The 21925-nt window shown below is 38.4% G+C and overlaps 1 protein-coding gene across 1 annotated transcript in view; it reads left to right on the top strand.

The window, feature by feature from the left end:
* Positions 1 to 18400, top strand: part of UNC5D (unc-5 netrin receptor D) — a 488465-nt gene extending 470065 nt beyond the window's left edge. The window contains exons 17-18 of the mRNA XM_046648689.1: positions 4697 to 4875; positions 17751 to 18400. Of these exons, the coding sequence (XP_046504645.1) occupies positions 4697 to 4875; positions 17751 to 17955 (384 nt within the window). The 3' untranslated portion in view covers positions 17956 to 18400. The remainder of the gene's footprint in view (positions 1 to 4696; positions 4876 to 17750) is intronic.
* Positions 18401 to 21925: the final 3525 nt, after the last annotated feature.

The raw sequence follows: 21925 nt of genomic DNA, 5'->3' as shown, positions 1-21925 counted from the left end.
TTTACATGATATAACAGTTCAAAGAGGTCAATGTTCTTGTCCAAGATCATAGAGCTAATAAGATGGGTAGTCAGAGTTTCCCACTGAGATATCTGACTTCAAGATCAAAGTCTGGATTTCCATACTATACTACCTCAGGATCACAGTCAAGGAGGTCTAATTTATCAGTCCTAATTGTAGGCCTTGTCCATAATATAAGCCTTCTGCTTGGGGGCTTAGGGACTAGTGATGAACTCAGCACTAGCAATTTTGTCTTTGATTTTGAAAGTCTATGAAAATTGGGGAGTTCTTCCTCAAGACTGCAGAAGGATGAGATGTGATTGGCTAGAATAAACGCTCATTCTCTAGATCTTCAAGAATAGAAGAGATTTCCTTCATGTAGCTCTTCTTGCAAAGGGATGTCTCAATTGAATGATCACTCAACGTCCTTCCAACCCTGAGACTGTCTCACTCCTGGGAAAAGCATACATCTGGTGAACAAAAATCCTCTTCTCCCTAAAAATGACTTGATTTTCAGGGGAGATGGTTCAAGAAAAAGTGAAGAAACAGAAAATGCTGGGAAACTGGGATAACCTGGGAAGGAGGCAGGATAGATTTTAGACAAGAGACCATATTAATGAGTGAGTTAGGGATAATAGAGCAATTAGTAAAGTGCATCATACTTCATGGCCACTAGGCTGGAAGAGTCTGCATTAGGTGGTTTTAATAAGTTAATAATAGGGTTTCATTGATTAAAAATAAAATAACAATAAAGAACTAAAACTCTTGAAGCTTTTGATTGATGTCTTTCAAATATCTTTTTTTAATATCTCCACCTCCACCACATCCCAAAAAAATTCTCTGCGTTTTCAGACTGAGAGTTCCTACTCCCTACCTGGCTTTAATGGACTGTCTTAGTGTCACTATTACATAAATTTAACAATGGAACCATGAGAGGTAAAAGACATACATATGTATGTATATTATATATATATATATATAAAAAATAATATTGGTTTTAAATATCTAAATCACTGCTGTGATCTTCCTCATTGAAGGCATTTGGTTATGTTCAACCTCGCATCCATCATATCTGTTCATGTTTCTTATCTCGATGATTTTTCAAATATGTGTGTTCTGTCCTGTGGCCATTAGTATGTCAATCTTTAGAAGTAAGTTGGTTCCCTTTAAATTTAAACCAACTGAATTACCCAGCAATTATTGCCAATTGATACTCTATAAAATAACAGTATCGTCAATCTAAAAATCATGGACTGAAGCAAAATAACTTTGCTAATATTGAAGAGAAGGGAAGAATCTCCAAGTAATTTATTTCATCATTCCTCATTAATGTAGTATTGTTGAAGAATCTAATTTTTGTTGGAATGAATTAAATGAGAATCTTGCATGTTACAATTTTTCCTTTAAGCAATCCTCTTATCTTTCTTCAAAAAGTGGTCAAGTTGGGGGATGATTTGTCTGTTACAAAATAGACAGAATATTTGGAATTTCTCACTGATTTACAGCTCCTAAACTAACCAGGTAGCAGCTGCTTATCTCAGATGTGCAGAGCATGAAAATCTACTGTTCTTCTGCATATTTAATTTAAACAATCCGAAAATGTGGTGTATCTACAGGATTCTTATTACTTGGCCCAGATGTCTTTTAGAATGCATCATAAATGTTACATAAAGTGTCATCCTTATGCATGGAAAATATTTAAATTTGGGAACTTTATGAGGGAAATAGAGGCCCGCTTACTAAAGTGTAGTAAATAGAAAATATACTTATTTTTAGAGTCAGTCTCTTATGACATTTTATTCACCTTCAAAGTCATACAACTCTGTCCACCTTTTTCTGAAGATGTTATATATCAAGATGGTCTTTCTTCTGCAAACAGCAAAGACAGAACCTGGTCAAATTAGTCAATTCATAGATGCCATGAGGGCTTCCAGAAGCCAATTCTCTGTCTACTGTAATTCCTGACGAGGATACTTTCAGTGGTCTCAGTTTCATTGGCAAGCCACTTTTGCTCAAGTTGACACCCTTTGGTGCCATTTTACAATGACAACTACCCTGTTATCTTGCATAGAGTTCCTTTTTTTCTCTCTCATTTCTACCATCCTTTTTAAGGACATTATCCTGCTTTGAGTCAGGAAATATTTAAGGAAACTATTCTTACTTAATTTGCATTTTTAAAGGCTAGAAGAAATTTTGCAAACCATGATAAAAAACGACGTATCTTATAGCCTATTTTATGCAGTAAGAAGACTGAGTTGGTTTATTTTATAACCATCCAATATATCAGAAAAGAATTGTCCACTCTGCCTGAAATAACCACTATCTACTCAATTTCTAGTAAATCAATAGCCTCCCATGACCCCTCCATGAAGCCCTTCCTACAATTAATTCCTGAAGCATAATGCTAATATCACTCAGAGAACATGATCCTTAAACACCCTGCTCTGCGGATCTTTGATACTTGTGTTGAAGCAGGGCAGCACAGTGAAATGAGTCCTGGTATAGGTATTAGGATATCAGAATTCCAGTTTCTGCTACTTCACAAACCACTTGGGTGACTTTTACCAAATTTCATAACCTCTGTGGAGTCTATAAAAAAAAAGCCAAAAGACTGGTTAGGAAATGAAGGCTGAGAAATGATAAACTCATACTCCAAAGCAAGGTCTTTCTGACTCTGAAAACCATGCTTTTTCTATTACTCCATGATAACCTCAAATACTGGAAGAATTTTGGTGAGCACTGTTCTATAATGTTCCAGGAATAGAGCGAAAACCAGTAAATAGAATCTATTTAATATGATAACGTGCACTTTGAATTTCCAAGAAGTTATAATATACAGCATTTCTCAAATATGTCTTACCATGGGACTGCTCTTTCTTGGAGCATCTTGAGATCTCTTTTTAGAAATGCCAGGTTAAGACATTGTGTTTCCAAATACAGACCTCAAAAGTAACTGTGTTAAATGGTTACAGAAAGCCAAAACACATTAGCAGTCATTAATGAGGTCTCTGCATGAACCAGTTTCCTTAGTTAATTGATTTTTGAAGATATAAGACTCACTGAGTCTGAAGGTTTACAGCTGTGTGAGGCCAGGCACTAGCCAAGAAGGACCACCATGGCTGTGGGGCCCACGGCAGGAAGATGTGTAAAGATCAGAAAAAGCATCAGGGCAGGAACACAGGGCAGTTCAGGAAGGGCATGTACTTAAAGTTTGGCACAGCATGACATGTTCCTAACACGCAAGATGTCTTCTTGAGGTTTAAACAATCCTAACTAGTCCCTAAACTTGATCTCACATTTGATGTTTTTATTTCCGTTTGTATTAATTTTCCTTTGCTACCTAACAAATTAACACAAATTTAGTAGCATAAAATGACACTCATTTATTGTCTCACAATTTTTGTAGATCAGAAGTCCACTCATGGCATACGTGGGTTCTCTGATCAGGATCTCACAGGCTAAATCAAATGGGGGTGGCCAGGGACACCTGGAGCTCAGAGTTCTCATTTGGAGCTCAGAGTCATTTTCCAAGCTTATTTGGATTGTTGACAGAATTCTGTCCCTGCAGCTATAGGACTGAAGTCCCCATTCTCTTGTTGGCTGTTGAACAGGGGCCACTGTCAGGTCTAGCCACATGTCTTCCCCTGTAGGCAGTCACAACATGGCTGTTGGCTTTCTTCCAGACCAGCAGGATAGATACCTCCAGATAAGAGTTGCCTCTTCTTTCTTGTAAGGGCCACTTGATTAGGTCAAGCCCACCCAGGAAAATCTTTCCCTTGGTCAATTCATAGTCAACCGATTAACGACCTTAATTACATCTGCAGAATCTATTTCATCATGTAATGTATCATAATCCTGGGAGTGATTCAAATACTTTCCAGGCCTTAAAATTCCATTTGTCCACATAGACTTACCAGCAACCACTCACACTCATCAGCAACCGCACACAATTTTCGTGTGATTTCATGTTGGATCTGGTGATCTAATTGCTGTGAGGTACTGGAATAACACGTTCTCATTGGACAGCTCTAAATCAGAAGCAGAGTGGGCACACAGCAGGCAGAAGCTTTCCAGCCTGCACCACTCCCCAGGCTGGTCTAGATCTCATCACTGGCTCATATTTTACCAGAGCAATTTAATTCTGAAACAAGACCAAAATATTTATTATAGAATCACACAACTTTAGGACTAGGGGAAACACAAACTTTAAGATGATCAATATGGGATCAGTTGCCTTTTATAGCTCTCCTAACAAATGGCTTCCCAGCCAGCCTCCTTTGATCAGCCCATTCATCTTTGGTTAGCTCTATAAGAGGGTCTTTCCTTACACTGACCTGAAATATGTCATTTGGTAGCTTCTTCCTACTGATTCAAGATTTATTCCTGAATGTTAAAAAAATCAAGGTCTAATTCTGCTCTCACCTGACTTCTCCTTGGATGTAAGAAGCTGACAATTGTGGCTCCCCTGAGTGAAAGAGGCTGTTTTAAATCCCTAGTACACGATTTACTTGGCTACTAGAGAAGTTGTTTACTATTTTAGAAGAGAGGGAAACTTGTCAATATATTTTATTGAGTCCATCACAACAAGCAAGCATTTTGTGCATGTATGTTAACACAGATTTTCTTGAAAAATAAAAGGGTTGATCAGTAATGCTTTCACTAGGATCTGATCATGCTTTCCTTATTTTGTTTACAGAGTGAAAGAGAAACTATCACTTTCTTTGCACAAGAGGACAGCACTTTCCCTGCACAGACTGGCCCAAAAGCCTTCAAAATTCCATACTCCATCAGACAGCGAATTTGTGCTACATTTGATACCCCCAACGCCAAAGGCAAGGACTGGCAGATGTTAGCACAGAAAAACAGCATCAACAGGTAATTGGGGGCAACTTCTGAAAGATGATTTGACTCTTTTAGTCTTTGAAAAATAACTTGGGTTGGGCGTATCCATGTGGTTTCCAGGCCCTGACAGCTTTATGGATTCCTCTGGCTCTATTTCATGTGAGGTCCAGCTAGGTAAGCGGGAAAAGAGCAAGAAAATGGCACTGTGTGTGGCATTTCCTGCCACCCCATTCTGCCTTATGGAAAAGCTCTACTTTGATCTTGGCCCCCTCTCTAGGTTTGCTGATCAGGCCACCCAAATGGGGGTTAGAAGATGTCACCTTGGTTCTTGTGAGGGATCCCAGGACAGTCTTGAGCCAGTGACACAGAAACAGAGAAGCAAGTTTCTTACACCTCCTCCCTACCTTTGGGTAGACTTAAGCATTATTTAACCCTTAATGTGTTTTCTCAGCCTGCAAAAGTGCGTGCCTCCATATAAAGAAAGGAAGTTTGAGGATAACTCTCAGGTCTGAAAGCAGAGGGCATTAGAGTAGGCATCATGAACGAATCTGCTGCTTAAACACACACCACTCGTTTCTGTGCTAACATTGTGGTTGAGTTGAGAGTAGAATAGAGAGACTCATAATGGGTTTTATTACTTTAGATGAAGAAAGCAGGCCTGATGCTATCCAGAGTAACACTGATGGAGCAGGCAGGTTCTGGCTCAGCTTGAGGGATAACCAGCAGGGAGAAGGCATTGACAAATAGTCTCTCCTCTCCTCTCTCCCTAACCCACCCGCATGCCCCAGAATGAAGAGAAAAGAGAAGAAGTTTTGCCAGAATCATTTTATTTCCTTTTCCTTTGGTACTTTTGAGCAAAGCCTTATTTTCTTACTGTGTGTCTTGCTCTGTCATTTCCATTTTTTGTTCTTTATTTTCACAGACATCCTACCTGACTCTTTCTTTTCTGAAAGGGAGGTAGATGTCTGCCAAGAAAGGATAGAATGCTGCTCTCTGTTTCAAAAGGGATTCAGAATCCAAGCACGAAAAGCCCAACAAGAAAGCAGTCAGGCTCAGAGAGGAAAATCAAGAGAAGGAGGCATTGCTGCAAGAGAAAAAGGAATTTACAGAGACAGACAGGCCTGAAAAGAATAGATACACTCTTGAAAAGGCATATATTGAAAATGAAAGAGTACAAAAATGTACGAATGTACAGGAAAAAAAAATCATGTTTACTATCTCCCAGCAACTTTGGCAAAGGATGAGGTATCTTGTTTATAAATCCATGAACGCCATGACTATGTCAAGGTCACTTTCTGAGCAATATGGGAACAAGAATGGAAAACTAACCAAAAGAACAGAATCTGCTTAAAAAAAAAAAAAGAAAAAGAGCAATGGGCAAGGACTTGAAAGATCTGCAAGGCATCTCTGGTTCTACAACCGATACCAGTCTGCCTCAACGCATCACTTGCCATCCCTGTGTTTCTTTTTTCACAAATGCGATTCATAGAATTCAAACTACATTAACTCTCTAATCCATTCTGGCTATAAGAATTTATGATTTATAATTAACTATTTACAAGAAAATAATTGCCATAAAATCTCTATGTACCATGGATGCAGTCATTAATTTGCTGAATGAGTATGTGTGTGTTCCCACCTTATTCCATTTGATTCTCCATTGAAAGTATATGTAAGAACTTCAGTGATCATCTCCTACGATCGTCATCAGTTTCTGACCTTACATGGTAGGGAAAATGCATCTCAAACTGGGAGGTTAAGGTTAACCACCTTTTGTGTGCGGGCTCTAATGAGCAGTAAGCAATAAGCCACACGGGAGCACACTGCCCCCTCCAGGGTCCTGGGTCATAGAACGCCAGCACTTGGTGCGCTGTTTGTTTCCTTGATTTTGTTTCTCCCTAAGACTCAGACCTCTTGTCCAGGAAAGCCTAAATTTCCTTGACATAAGAAATTCAAACAACCTACTCTATTGAAAGCTTCAAACAGTGTCCTGAAAATGTCTATTTTCAGTAAATTTTACTCTTTGAAATTTTCACAATTGATAGCAAATTAGAATAGTGTGAATGCATGTCATCTACTTGTATCTTTAAACCTTATGGAGCTAACATGTTCAACTTCAGTGAAAGGCATTTTCTTCCTTCCTTTTTATTCTCTACCTTAACTCTCCAAAAGTTGTCTAACTGTGGAATAAAAATGATTTAAATTAGGAATAAGCAAAGTTTTTTCTATTAAAGAACCAGGTAGTAACTAGTTTCGGCCATATGGTATCTGTTGCAGCTACTCAGCAGCTATTCAGCTCTGCTTCTGTAGTGTGAAAGCAGCCAGAGAAAATACATAAATAGGCAATATGTTCCAATAAACCGTATTTACAGAAACAGGCAACAATCCATATTTGGCCTACAATACATAGTTTGCTGACCCCTCATTTAGATGATTCTGCCCTGTTTTAGTAGAACTTCCATAGGATCTGTTGCTTCAGTCAGAGTAACATCTGGAGCTGAATCTTCTCATCCAGCTCTGCATCCAAGACTTTGAGAGGAAGGGACACAGGATAAGGTCTTTTTCTGCAGGCTGGTGTGCTTCCAGCAGAGATGGCCACCAAGATATTCAGAGAATCAGAATAGAAGAAAGACTACTGAAAACCACCTCATACCAGGTTAGCTAATTCTCATTCCCATTTTGAAAAAATTGTCAGGTACCTTTTATGTTCTCATTACTATAGCAAAAAATATATCTTCTCCCACATGGGAAGAAACACATGTGACAGAGATGAAGGGAATTTTCAGATGTAATTTGTCACAACTTCCTATTGTGTCATCCCAAATCACAGGTCTGGGTCTCTTATGGTTACAAATACCATAATATGGAACTGACCTCCAATGTGTGTTAAAACACAGAAATCTGATGTTGTGAATATGCCAACATTATTGGGTAAGAAAGCTGCTCCACAGCTTGAGTTATCATCTCTGGGATCACAAGGCATACAGTCCATCTTTCTAGGAGAGAATTCACCTACCTTGATCTTGTGACAGCACATTTACCTGACTCTTCCCTCCTTTCAGTTTCTAAAAGTGTTAAAAGCTAGCAAAGCAACAGCTCTTAAATCACAAAGGAAGAGTTTTCAAAGGGAGTGGAGGGAAACGTTTGTTTTAATTTTGTTGCCAGTGAAAAATCTCTCTAACCCTCCTTTTGGTAAATGCAAATATCACTGATGATAATCTGCCTTTTTGCCAAGCAAATTTCTTCTTAGGTCTGAATAGGAGAGAAAAGACGTAGAATATAAAGTTAAAGGCTTAGCAATTGATGAGAATAGGAGAAATGTCAGTGATGTGTGTTCTGAGGCAGCAATACAGGTGGCCTTGCAACTTGCCCAGCATGTGGATCATGCTAAATAAGCTACGCAGCCTAGCAAAGAATGTCATAGATAACAGTTGCAATTATAGATTCTGTGCGCAAATTGTGACTGTTACTCAGAGTCCATACTTGCAGTATTTTAAAGCTGAGATTGCACATTTATTCTATAAATTCAGCTACAATAACTCTCCACTTCAATGCTCTCGGCCACAAGTGACTGGTAGGTGGGTAGGGCTGAGAAATAAAGAATTGATTGCATAGGAGTAGTTGGTAGGGAACATTGCTGAGGACTAAATAAATTAAATAATATTAGAAACTAACTGCTTCAGCCAGAAGTATTCTTCCACATGTAAACTTCCATAGCATCTTATTTTGCTTTTTAATTAATTAATTAATTAATTTTTTTGAGGAAGGTTAGCCCTTAGCTAACATATGCTGCCAATCCTCCTCTTTTTTGCTGAGGAAGATTGGCCCTGAGTTAACATCCATGCCCATTTTCCTCTGCTTTATATGTGGGATGCCTGCCACAGCATGGCTTGACAAGTGGTGCATAGGTCCACACCCGGGATCTAAACCAGCAAACGGTGGGCCACCAAAGTGGAACATGCGAACTTAACCGCTGCACCACTGGGCTGGCCCCATAGCATTTTATATTTTTATGACACTTTTTAATTTTTTGATTACAGTTAAAACACCTAGATAGGGCCATCTACTTTTAGGAGAAGTTCAATAAATTTTTCTTGATTGGATAACATGATCTTTTTCATTGGATAGTATACTTGAACTTAAAAACTCGCTTTCTAATAAATAGAATCGATGTGAACAGCATCAAAGGATTTTTGAAAGTTTGTCTCAAAAGAAAACAGGTTACATGACTGACATTATGGAGGGTTCCTGTCTTTTCTTTCAGGTCTTAGGCAGTACCTGAAATTCTACTATTAGCTCATTCTTCTTTAAGGCCTCATGATTTTCATATTCCAGAAACCTTGTGGAAATGTAGCCAGCTTGACCAAGCTGCTATGGGAACAGATGCTGCATAAAGTGCATGAGATATGGGAGGATAAATAGAGGGGAAGCAGCTGAAATGAAAGAAAGGATTCCAAGATGGAAAGTAACAGATAAATTACAGCTTATTAACAGTTTTTTCATAATCATATATTTGTTTGAAAATTTGTAAGCACTGTCAGAGGAACGTATTTCTTATTGGTCAGCTGGTTAAAATAGTTCAAACATATTTCAGATGTTGGTGTTTGTGGGTGATGGTGGAGGAATCATGAACAAATGAAATTCTTCAAACTTCATGGCTGATAAGCAGTGCTATAATAACTTGTTTTTCCATCAAATTTTCTAACAGAACCTCTAATGAGAAGCAGAATCTTCTCATGTTGAGGTCATATCCTGTCATTCCTTCTGTCCACCCTCTTAATTGGATGCACAGGAACAATGAAATGGCCAGAGGGCAGTGGGAAAGGACAGAGGAAGGTCGCAAGGCAGCTTGTTAATCTATCTCTGAATAACTGTTGAGAATTCACTAGAAGTGGAACAGTCTCAGTGCCAGCTTTCTTTTGGGGTGAAGGAAGAAGGGAGGAGGAAAGAGAGGGAAGAAGATGAACACAAAATACATACAGAATGCCTGCATCACAAGCAGACCACTAAGGATGGCCACTCAGTGATCACTGAGACTAGGTACGTTCATTCCTGTGTTTGGGGATTTACTGTGATTACACAAAACTAAACTTTCTTGGTTCTGCAGGCTAGAGACTAGAAGACACATCCTCATCTTTAAACATAAAAATGGATGTGAGGCTGCCATTCCCAAAAAACAATCTTCATGATTCTCCTAAGGAGAATTAACGCATAGGGAGATAGCATTATGTTAGTGTCCTTGGAGGCAAAATAGGATGAACCCCAAATCACATTTTCTGGTTCTGACCCAATGGACTTAGGCAGGGTCTGAAATTTGAAGAGCGCTTAGAGTGAATCCAGAGGTCCTAACACAGCAAAGTGGTGATTGTGGGGGTTCCTTCCTCTTATGTCAAAGACTCATGAAACTTCCCACTAATGCGAAGCTAAAACAGATAGCCCTGGGCCAAGCTTAGCCATGAACAAGCTGTATAGTCTTTGTAACTGGCAGCTTTCCATCCTAAAGGCAATATGGAAAAGCAACTTTTTATGTTCCTCCAAGAGAACCAAAGTCTTGCTCCCAACTGTAAGCTCTAGCAAGTGGTGACAAGAGGCGTTGTGTTCCTTCCAGGCAAGGAGTGAGTTTGTGCTAGTCTTTGAAGAAATAGGTTTCCCTCATTTAAGCTAATGTAGTTTTCAGAAGAGAAGCACATGCTAACAGCCCTCTATAGCCTAAATAATGCCCTTCACAAGTGCTGTCTCAAAAAGACTGAAAAAACTGACGTTTCAGTATGCCTGACTATAATGTTATCATAATTTGAGAAAATGAAATTATAGGAAGGATTTTACCCAACTCATTAGAGTGTCCGTTAAGTGATTAATTATTTCTTTTCAATTATTTGAGGTTTTATTGAAACTTATATTGAGCATTTTGCAAAGGGAGAGATATAAATATTTCACCCTTCCTCATTCAGGATTAACACTGTGATCCTTTCTCTTGGAACAAATGGTGGTCATCCTACTTCACTGTCAGGTTTCTTGAAAATGCCTCGATGTTATTGAAGAGGGAAATTAATTTAAATGAGGCCTGTTTTTCCATGATGTATCCCAATGCAAAGAAAAGTAGAGATTTGATTTTGTAGTTTTCATTGCCTTTCATTTCCAAAGATGAGAAATTGTCATGGGCTTATCCTGTCAGAAATGAAACTGGAGAATTGAAAACAGGGTCTACGTTGGGCTTTGTTCTCATCTGGCAACTCACAGAGGGTCCTGAAGGCCCCGGGGCTTTAATATTTTCCAAAGAAGGAAGAATCCTTGCTATTCCCTTTCAAGAACCCGATAAGGAATAGACAAAAGAAAAACTATGAGGGGAATTTTATTGCCAAATTATTTGACCTGGAAGAATTAATGTACCACTCTTAGGATGAGATGGAGTGGACCTCACCGTTTTCACCTGCCTGTATCCTTTCCCTTTGAGTCTCCGTACCAGCTTCCTTTCATTTGAAAGCACAGGGGGCAATATGCAGAGGTTACATCATGATGCACATCTTTTGCTTATTCTTGAAAAACGAAACACTGACTTGCTTTATCCTGAAAGCTGCTTTGCTGTTTACTGAGTACCCAGTGAGGCTGAAGTTTGGGGACGAAAGCTTGATGAACAGGCCAAATGCTTGCAGTCTGTTCAATTACTGCTATTCAGTATAAATGGCTTTTCTCTTCTATTTGCATTTAAAGAACCATATAGAGGGTTGGTTTTGGTCACATAAGAGGCTTTCATTAAATGAGACAATTAGGATGATAGCAAGGATATTAATATTTGTTTCATTATGACCATGTTTCAATTCCCTATTTGGTACTATTCAGTAAGATTGTACACTATTCTTGTAATGATGTTTCCCAGTTTATTATAGGCAGCTTAGCTTAGTTTTCACTTTTTATACTTCCAACCTACTCAGAAGATATTTTTAAAATATGCTTTTAATGGCCAAAAAAAATGTTGACTTAGATGTAAATGGCAACAGTTTGTAGAATATACACAAACTTGCTGCCCTCATGTTAGAGGTGCAAGTGCTACCTTCTACTCAGAGGTGGTGGCTGAAATCCTAAATTCCCACTGAAGTTAAGGCACAGACCTGGTATGAGGTGTCTTCTGTGCTAAGAATGTTACGCCACGTCAGCCCCGTGGCAGAGTGGTTAATCTCGTGTGCTCCTCTTCCATGGCCCAGGGTTTCACTGGTTCAGATGCCGCTCATCAGGCCAACATGAGGTGGCATCCCACATAGCACAAACAAAAGGACGTACAACTAGTATGTACAACTATGTACTGAGGGACTTTGGGAAGAAGAAGATGAGGGGGAAAAAAAAAAAGAAGAATGTTACACCTCAGCTCAAATGTGGTCCCCTACCATATTTTAGTAGGAAATTTATTTTCAGTTTTACTCACAAGAAGAGCATACAGCTTGCTAATATGTATGTCAGTCCCCTGGTAGCATGGTTCTGAGAAATTAAAATAAAAGCTTTGTTATCTGGAATTCAGAATGAAAGGGAGTCCCTTATTGGCCACACGCAGACTCCAGCTATAATTTCAATGTGCCCTTGGTAGCTCTTCTATGCATTTCCCCAGGGCTAAGACTGAGAGACCTGTGCCTTCCTCCATTACTGTTATCTAATCTCTTTGTTAACTGATTGAGGATTTACATGTTACTATTCCCTAAGACATTTGCATTTGAATACTGTTTTCAAGTACACTAAAGAAAAGGTGAAATCTCTAAATTCATACTGAATGGACACCTAGTCACTTTTCTTTTTCATAAATTTAACCCTGTGTTGCAAAGGTCTATAAATACCTTAAATGGCAGAATTTTATCCTGGTCCCTGAATTCTCCCCTCCTCTTTGTGCCCAAAAAAAGAAAATGGAAGGCCCAATAACAATTTCCAAAAATCCTCAAGTCTAACCCAATTTCCATTATTAGTTTAACATGGTCATCAGGTTAAAGATGTATTTTGAAACTGGGCTTCTATATAAAAATTCGATTTTTGACCCATATACACCATTATAAGTTGGCCTGTGTCTAGCTAGTGAAATCGCTAATGTAAAGCTTCATGTTCCCAACTCTGCCCTGGCTTCCTCATAAAGCACGGGACTTTAATTGGGGATAGGGGGCCGGGATGGGGAAGTCTCAGAAAGATGAAATTAATCCTGGTAATAAAACAACCCCCCCAGGAACTCTGGTGAATAGAAAGCATGTGGGCTCAACAAAACAAAGTTAAATTTAATAAACCATTAATACTCAGTGAAATTCACATGGATAAATTTGTTCAGCTGTGTTAGCGTGTTTTTTACAGTCTACCTCTTCTCTCTCAGTGAGAGTTCTGAAGAAAAAGATAAAGTCATCGAGTCCACAGGTCTTAGGACAAATGAATTGACTTGAAGACATAGAATGATTCTAAAGTAAATTACTAAAATTCGGAGAGTAGATAATATTATCTTCATTGTATGCAGCATCTTTATGACACCACAAAAAAAAAAAATCTTATTTTTCAAAATTACCTCAGTCGACCAGGATTCAAAAGGGCTATGACACAATGTTCCCCAAAGTTCAATATGTAAAAAGTAGCATTTGGAAGCACCTAAGACCAGCATGATAAACATTCACTTCTTTAAACATTTTTCAAAGAGAAAGAGAAAACTTAAGTCTTATTTTGAGGCAGCCACTTGAATTTCAAGACTACCACTTTTGCGAAATGTTCTCGTTCCAAAAATAAAAAAAAAAAAAACTCAGACACTCAGGAAATTGCTTAAAATCAACTATTGCCATGAATTCCATTTTCTAGTGTTAACAATGTTGCCTAAATTGGGTGTGGGTTTACCTGCTGTATCCAAACATACCAGCATTATTACAAAAAGAAATGGGTCACATAGATTAGAATCACAATGATTTCAAAAGGGTGGTCTGGAGATAACGAAATGGTGTACCAATTTCCAAAAAGTCAGAATGCATTTGCACACGTATAAGCAGTAAAATAACTCAGCTATCTTTAAGAAATAGCCTATTGCATTAGGATTTTTGAGTCGTTTATATATTAATTTTTCTAGTGTAGACAGGTGAATGCAGTTTGGTAGGATGTCTGTTTATCACAAAGCTGATTGTATCATATTTAATAAGTCTGATGTGCTCCTGTATGTATCTACTTAGGGAGAATTTGAGATCTGTATGTGTTATGCTGAGTTTGCTTGTGTAAATTCGGAGAATAAATCTGAAACATGCTTTGGGGAGTACATTTCACTTGCTACAATATGTTCAGAGACCTGTGCCAAGTAAGAGTGATATTTCTGCCTCTTTTGATCACTTAGCTTTCTTTAGCCCTGGCTGCCTTTTCTACAAATCAGGACATTTTCAGGACTTTTCAGGACCAAGTGGCTGGCAAGAGTCATTCTACACTCTGCTCTGCTTCCTCTAGGCAGGCGGACTTAGAACACCTTCCCAGCCCCCAGGGATTCATGAATATTTTTAATATTGTTGGGACAAAGATTCATCACGACCTCCAAAACATAATTCTTTATGCCTCTCCTAAAGTTGTGTTACTGTGCTTTCATGCCTAGGTCATCCTGTCATGTCTTGAAATATCAAAGATCCCCAAACATTTACGGAGGATAAAGCTCTCAGAGTGCTTGAGGCAAGAGATGTTGCTCTCGGGGAGTGAGCTACTTTGGCACTCTCAGTGCTTCTTTTCAGATGCAACACAAAACAGAAAGTCCAGTCTAATCTTCTCTCAAGTAACTACTACCTCTGGAAATCTAGTTTGGGTTATAAGACAACATTGCACAGGGATTAGCACTATAGGCTACAGGCCAAATCTGTCCCACTTCCAGCTTTTCTATAGGCAGGAGCTAGAGCGGTGCTAGGATTTTTAAATGGTCAGGTAAAAAAAAAATCAACAGGAGAATAATATTGTGTGATATGCGCAAACTGCATGACATTCAAGTCTCAGTGTATAAATAAAGTTTTATTGGAACACAGTCATGCTCATTCACTTACGTGTTGTCTATGGCTGCTTTTGCACTATCATGGCAGAGTTGGAGTTGCTGCTCTAGAGACCATATGGGGCTCGTAAAGTCAAAAATATTTACTGTCTGGTCTTTGCAGAAATAGTTTGTCAACCCTTGGTATAGAATAAAGTGTAACTTTGGGGTTAATAGGGTCACAAGGATTCCAGTCAATCCCACAGGACACTAGTTCACTGCTACTCAATAGCAAATATACAAAATATAAACCCTCAATAAAATGATGAGAAATCTGTGCTGATTTTCTTGTTGTGCTTGCTGTCATTTTTCCTTTTTGAAATGACAGTGGAGGGCATAAAGAATTATTTACCCATGCCAGAAACAAATGTATGTCCATGGTCAGTATTCTCATAAATTACGTGGAAAGAGATTGTCACACAGCCCACCCAGAGTCCACTCAGACCCAGTCTCTCAGTTTGCCTCTTTCTCAGCTGTTCCTACAGTCTGTGTTCTGCCTGAATGTTGGTTGGGGTATACCAATTTATTTATAGACTCAGAGACATAATGCAACTTTCCTTACAAATATCACACAACCAAGAAGAAGTAGTAATATTCTAAACAAAGTTCTTAGATAAAAGAAACTAGGGTCCCTTCAACTACCCAAGCAAGGTTTGCTTTGCCACTTCTAATATTATAGAAATAAGTAACTATATTTGATTCCAAGGCCAGGAGTAGAAGGGAAGAAGGAAAGAAGAGAAAAGAAAATGAAACTAGAGAACATTTTTAAGCTGGCCTTCCCCCTTTCTCAATTAAAGATTCATATGTAGTGAAAAGTACATGTAGGGGCTGGCCTGGTGGCATAGTCATTAAATTCACATGCTTCACTTCAGCTGCCCAGGGTTTGCAGGTTTGGATCCTGGGTGTGCACCTAGCATTGCTCATCAAGCCATGCTGTGGCAGCACCCCACATAAAATAGACGAAGATTGACAGAGATGTTAGCTCAGTGACAATCTTTCTCAAGCAAAAAGAGGAATATTGGCAACAGACATTAGCTCAGGGCCAATCTTCCTCACACACACACAAACACACATACAAAAAATATATATAGTACCCTGATATTTATGTTATTTGGCAACTGACTAGCTTTAAACAGTCCCTTAAGACCTTTGAATAAAATAGCACTTTATTCACTCACAGTTGTTGTGTATGTGTGTGTGTGGTGCTTGTAAATGGTAATGTGCCCTTAAAAGCTTGCCTTCTCTTCCAAGTGCTCTTCGCTATGTGCATCTACTTAATGATTATATACTAAGAGTGGTGATGGAAAGTAATACCATCCCCAAAATAGGTAGTTCTTGGTTCATTCTGGAAAATCCTTTCAACTCATCAGAATTTTACCAGAGGTGACATTTCTATGCCTGCTGTAGAAGTACCTATGAAAAATTGTGACCTTTAATCCTTTGTGTTGTCTTAGTCTTCATCATATCAAAGTTATTATCCAAAAGGTTACCCTTTGTTTTCATTGAAGATCCCATGTCATCTGAAAAAAGCTCATGGCAATCAATTACTCAGTTGATGGATATTGAATACACATCTGTAATAGTATAATGATAAGTGCTGTTGCAGAATCAGAAAATTATTAGCTATTATCCTTCTCCTTCAGATATCTGGAGACCCACTGGGAAGGCAAAGCTCACAGACATGAAAAATATAAGCATTTTACTCACATGAAAATTTAAGCACAAGCATAGAAAGAGTTCAGAGAAGAAATAAATCATTTTGAGCGAAGAAGAGATGAGAATTGAACCAGGCATTATAGGGGTGTCAGATCTTGATAAACAAAGGATAAAGCGAGGAAGTGGGCATTCCTAGTGAGCAGAATAGACTGAATGAAAGCAAGAAGCAAAGTATTAACTAAGTCAGCCTTAATGGCTCAAAGGGCAAAGAAGACTAATTAAAAGTATATATATTGCTATAGCCAGGTTGAGGCCAGACGTGGGAAGGCACTGAAAACAAGTAGAATAGATACCTGATGACTGAAAAAATAAAATGCAGAGTGTATTAGAGAGTTTGGAGGCATAAGGGTTTTGCTATGATTCACATCGTAAAAATGATACAGCTTAAAATAAATATAAGTAGTATGAATGAAGACGAAGGGTGAAGCTGATGAGTATGTCAAAGAAGGAAACAACATAAGGGGAAGACTGAAAAGTAAATGTCCTAGTGTGAGAGATTAGAAGGATAGACGTAATCACTGGGATACTTGTTATAGTTAGAGCAGGGGCCAATTTAGAAGCATGGGGATTATATAAATTTATGATGCATTGAGTTTGAGGAGTTGAAGAGATATCTAATTGGAGCAATTCCAAGGTCATTTAACAATCCCTAGCTCACTTTAACCTATAAAGCTGGAGATACAGATTTAGCCACTGTCCACTTGGAGTTGATCACTACCCTGTTTAGTATATGATCCCACTGAGGAAGGAAAAAAGAAGAAATCAAAGATAAAATCTTGACAGCCCTTATGTTTACCAACGTTGAGATAAAGAGAGGTCAGATATTTTGGAAAAATAGGAATGGTTACATCATCACATAAGATAATTAAATAGAGCTTTCCAAGGGGATGGTCAAGAGGGAAATACATACATACACACACACACATACACACACACAAAGAACTCAAGGAAGGCGAGAACTAAGAAAAGACTTGGAGGATAAGAAGGTCATTGGTAGCATCCCAAAGTATAGTTTCAGTTGAGTGTTGGAACACAAACTAGACTGCCCCCAGACCTGGCTTAGTGGAGCTTGCTACTCCTCTTGTGATAATATCCATTACAATTCATTATTAATTCCCTTATAGTGATTTTTATTTCTTCTTTTCTATTTTCATTTTGACTTATTATTTTTTGTTTATTTAACTCTGTCTAGGAATTTATCTTATTTTGCTACACAAAGTAGCCCTTCTGCTGTCATTTTGAACCTGTGGGAAGCTCGTCATCAGCACGATGGTGACCTTGACTCCCTGGCCTGTGCCCTTGAAGAGATTGGGAGGACACACACGAAACTCTCAAACATTACAGAATCCCAGCTCGATGAAGTCGACTTCAACTACAGCAGGCAAAATGGACTCTAGTCCACTTCTTCTCATGAGACAGAGCGACGGCCAGCTTTGGGACATTTACTTTAAATGGGAAAGAAAGAGGCAGTTTTTTGCCTAGTGGCATTTGGAGAGTTCAGCCTTCATTTACAATCAGTAAGAATCCCTGGTTGAAAAATTGAATTTTATATAGGTAAAAGATGTTAATAGGGAAAAGTACAAGCTCTCTTAAATATAAGAGGGCTCTACTGTCTCCTCTGAATCTAAACTTGGGTTAACATGTGATGAAATTCTCAGATTTGGAGTGGCAAGGATAAAAGTGAGAGCATATCTAGAGAAAAGTCACTGTGGGAAAAGATGAGCTACAATAAAGCTGGGAAGGCAGAGACTGAATAAGTGCATGTTTTGAAACAGGTTTTTAATGATGTGCCCCAAAGGGCCAGATGATTCTGGTACCAGATTGTCAGAGTTTTTTTTACCAACTGGCATCTATGATGTCGGCAATCATTGCAAAACTGGCTTTTAGAAGTAAAGCAGGGTTCCAAACCCATTTATATGACTTCAACAATGTCAAGGAGGGCATTTAGAATTTAAAATCTGAGTACATCCCACCAGCACCAATTCTCTATTCCAGCCACTTAATGGAAACAAGATTGAGAGGTAAGATAGACCACAAACTACTTCTTGCAGTATACCCCACCTTCATTTTCTCCAAGGACAAATCTACCCACATTCTTTCTTCCCCTTCCTTACCAATTACAGTAGAGGAGAGGTTTCAAGGAGCATAATTAGACTTTTCCATATGGAAATTTATTTCTTCTAGCTCAACAAAGTAGGACCATCTCTATTCCCAGCTAAGCCACTCAAAATGCAAAATGCTATTAGAACACAGCTTATTACATGGATTTGGAGACAAGAGTGGTCAAATCAGGTCCAAGGAAACAAATGAACTGCAGATGCTTGCAGGCGTCAAATAAACTGTAATTCTTAGGATGCAGCTGTTGATCCGGTTCCCCAACATTGTTGTCATAAGGGAATATGGGGTTTTACTGTACTTTTCAATTGAGATTCTTGAAATTTTCTAGCCTTTTGGTACTATGTTATTACAGATTCTCTCCATAGGGCTGTAGGTCTTCCTCCTTTTGCCTCTTGGGAAATTAGCAGATAGTCTTTGCTCTAAATGATATCCGAGTCAATAGACCTGAGGAATATTCTACCACAATGTTCTAGAAACCACACACATTGTTCAGGGAGCCTTTAAGCTCTGATCGCTCAACTTCACCAAGTATGCTTTCCCTACAGGACCATTACCATATTTCTCTATGTTTTAAATAAGAGGCAATGATACTGTGGAAAAATGAAATCCACAGATAATTCATGACCGCCATCTTTAACACTTTATTCCCTGTTTTATCCTATTAAATCATTTCTGACAAAATGTCACAGTGGACTAAAGATGAACAAATCTGCTCTTGCTCATCTTCTGGTCGATGTTTTAATTAGCTGTCCACCATCTGGACAATTGAAGTCAAGGACCTAGATTAACCACAAGCCTGATCTGCTGCTTAGGGGTTGGCTGTATTAGAATAAAATAAAAATAGTCTTGGAGTGGGAGAGGTGGGGAACACTTGGAAGTGGGGATATGATCAACTTTTTTAAACGATGTTTTTGTAGATCCCATGAAAATAATGTTGTGAATATCCACCTAAGTGAAAAAGACCTAAAGATGAGTTGAATTATGATACCCTTGGTAAGAAGAACTCTTGAATGTGTTGGCCATATTCTCTAACTAACGTGTGGTATATATGGTTCCCTGTATTTGATAAAAGGCTTTGCTACATGAGATTCAAAAGGGTCTTGCTTTTCTCAGGAACCAAAGGCATATTGTCTAGAACAAACAAATCCTCTTAGAACTGTCAAGCATATTTTCACAATACCATATCTAGATCAGGAAGACACCCTTTTGCTAGTGTGATCAATTTGTTTATTTCTTGTAGGAAGCAAGAGAGAGAAAGCATGAAAGTGTAAATCATTTGACATCCTGATACACTTTCTGAAAGAGAAAGAAGTGCAAGTAGGTAGTCAGTCACCCAAAATAAGCTAGAGAGTTGATTTGCATGGGTGGTACGCAGAAAGAATCTGCATTAACTGTTGAATACTAACTTGTAAAAAATACAGTATAGAGCTTATGTTTATATCCATCTTGGAGGGTTTTTGTTTTAAACCATGCTACCCTTTTTTGCTCTTCCCTTCTCATTGGCCTGATAATTGTTTCATCTTTCTATGAATCCACACAGATCCTTTTTAGATTTTTGATACATTTTTTTACATTTTAAAACAGATGAAAAAATTTTCATGTTTTCCCTAGGATCTATCTAGATTATTGTAAGATGATAAGAGATTATTATTTATCCCTGAATGTCTGGAATTTCCTCCCGTGGATTTTCGTGGGATTTTTCGCCTGGGTTTTATAAATGCACTTGATCTTCATATCGTATTGAGTGACAAAGGCAGCAAATTAACATGATTCATTGCTGATTTCAGCCCAAGGTTCAAATCCATCTTTTAGTTCATTTTGCTCCTTTTTACATTTCTCTCTTACTTATTTCTGCTAGGACCTTACATAGGATTTCTACAGAAATGTATGAAATCCTATGGCCATTGCATGTCAGGATTGTGCAGTATTTTACATTAGAATTCCAGAGAGAACCCATCTTTGTGAGATTTACAGACCAAAATGAGTGTGTGTGTATACGTGTGGCAGGGGGGTATGAAATTGCAGATCAGATGGACTTAACTGACACTTGAACTTGTAGTTACTCACTGTGACCTAAACTCTTGTTCTATTTCAATATTTGCCTGTCACAACACAAACTCCCCTCTTGAAAGAGATTTACTTGTCAGTTCAAGCACTTACTTTAGAAGTCTCTTTGTCCTAATGCAAAGTGAACCAAGACGTTTAAAGTGGCCTTTAACACTTCATAGGTTACTTAAAAGTTTTACGAAATATCCCACTTAATGTCAAATCTTTCAGTCCTCAAAAACGTTTAAGTCTATAGTCATGCTTTAAACATGACATAAAATTATACCACCAAAATGGTGTGCTTCACAGCTTCACCAGACGGCAACATCATAAAGTTAATTTACAGTTTTGACAACATTGCTTATGCCGTCCTCCTGGTTAACATTAAAATCCTTTAAGCCAAAAGGAAGCTCTGTCTATGGATATAAATGCAAACTTCATTTACCGGTGCAGATTCATAAAGCTCAGATGTGCTCCCACAAACATTTTATTGGCCTTTTTTGTAAGAGATGAATAGGAAGTGACACAGTTCTCTTTAAAGAGGGGAAATTTTCTCTTTTTTCTATTATTTTTATCTCCAGCTGCAGGTGTTATCCTTTGCCACGGTCCCCATGTTTTTCTGTCAGTTGGCCTTGAGAGGAGATATTGTCAAATCACCAAAACAGGGTTCTCTTTGTATTAAAAGCTCTGGATTCATTGCAACTATTTTCCTTGATGAAAATTCTCAACATCAGTCTTGATAAGCAAGGATAGAATGTTACCATGGTATGATCAGTTTTAGATAGTATTTTCCATTTGCCAAACTTCTGGCAAACCTACTTGTGAATTTCAAAATGTTATAAAATCTCAAAATGGGCTTTTGTTTTGCCTTTTTGCCATTTTTCTCTTCAGTTTCTTAGTCCCTCTGTAAAGGGGTTGACTATTAGAGCTAACAGACCTGTCGAAGGTGGAGTTCTCTCAGAGATCTTTGTTCCAGATCTGTGAAGGTCACAGGAACCATGAAGGAGCTGAGAAATGTGCTCTGGCCCATTGCGTGGCCCATTTTCATTCATTTTCCTCATGAAACATTGCAGAATTCTGAATCCTTAGTAACTCCCATTGACTGGACTAGAGGTGACAGCCACAGAAAATGGGAGACCAAAATGTTGTCCTACAGATAGTGACAAAATGTTATTAGCCCTTTGGTGTTAGTTGCCATAGCGC

The sequence above is a fragment of the Equus quagga genome, chromosome 22 (genome assembly GCF_021613505.1).
Source record: "Equus quagga isolate Etosha38 chromosome 22, UCLA_HA_Equagga_1.0, whole genome shotgun sequence".
NCBI classification, from domain to species: Eukaryota; Metazoa; Chordata; class Mammalia; order Perissodactyla; family Equidae; genus Equus; species Equus quagga.
The sequence above is the reverse complement of the archived record's forward strand: the minus strand, read 5'-3'. Positions and strand labels throughout refer to the sequence as shown.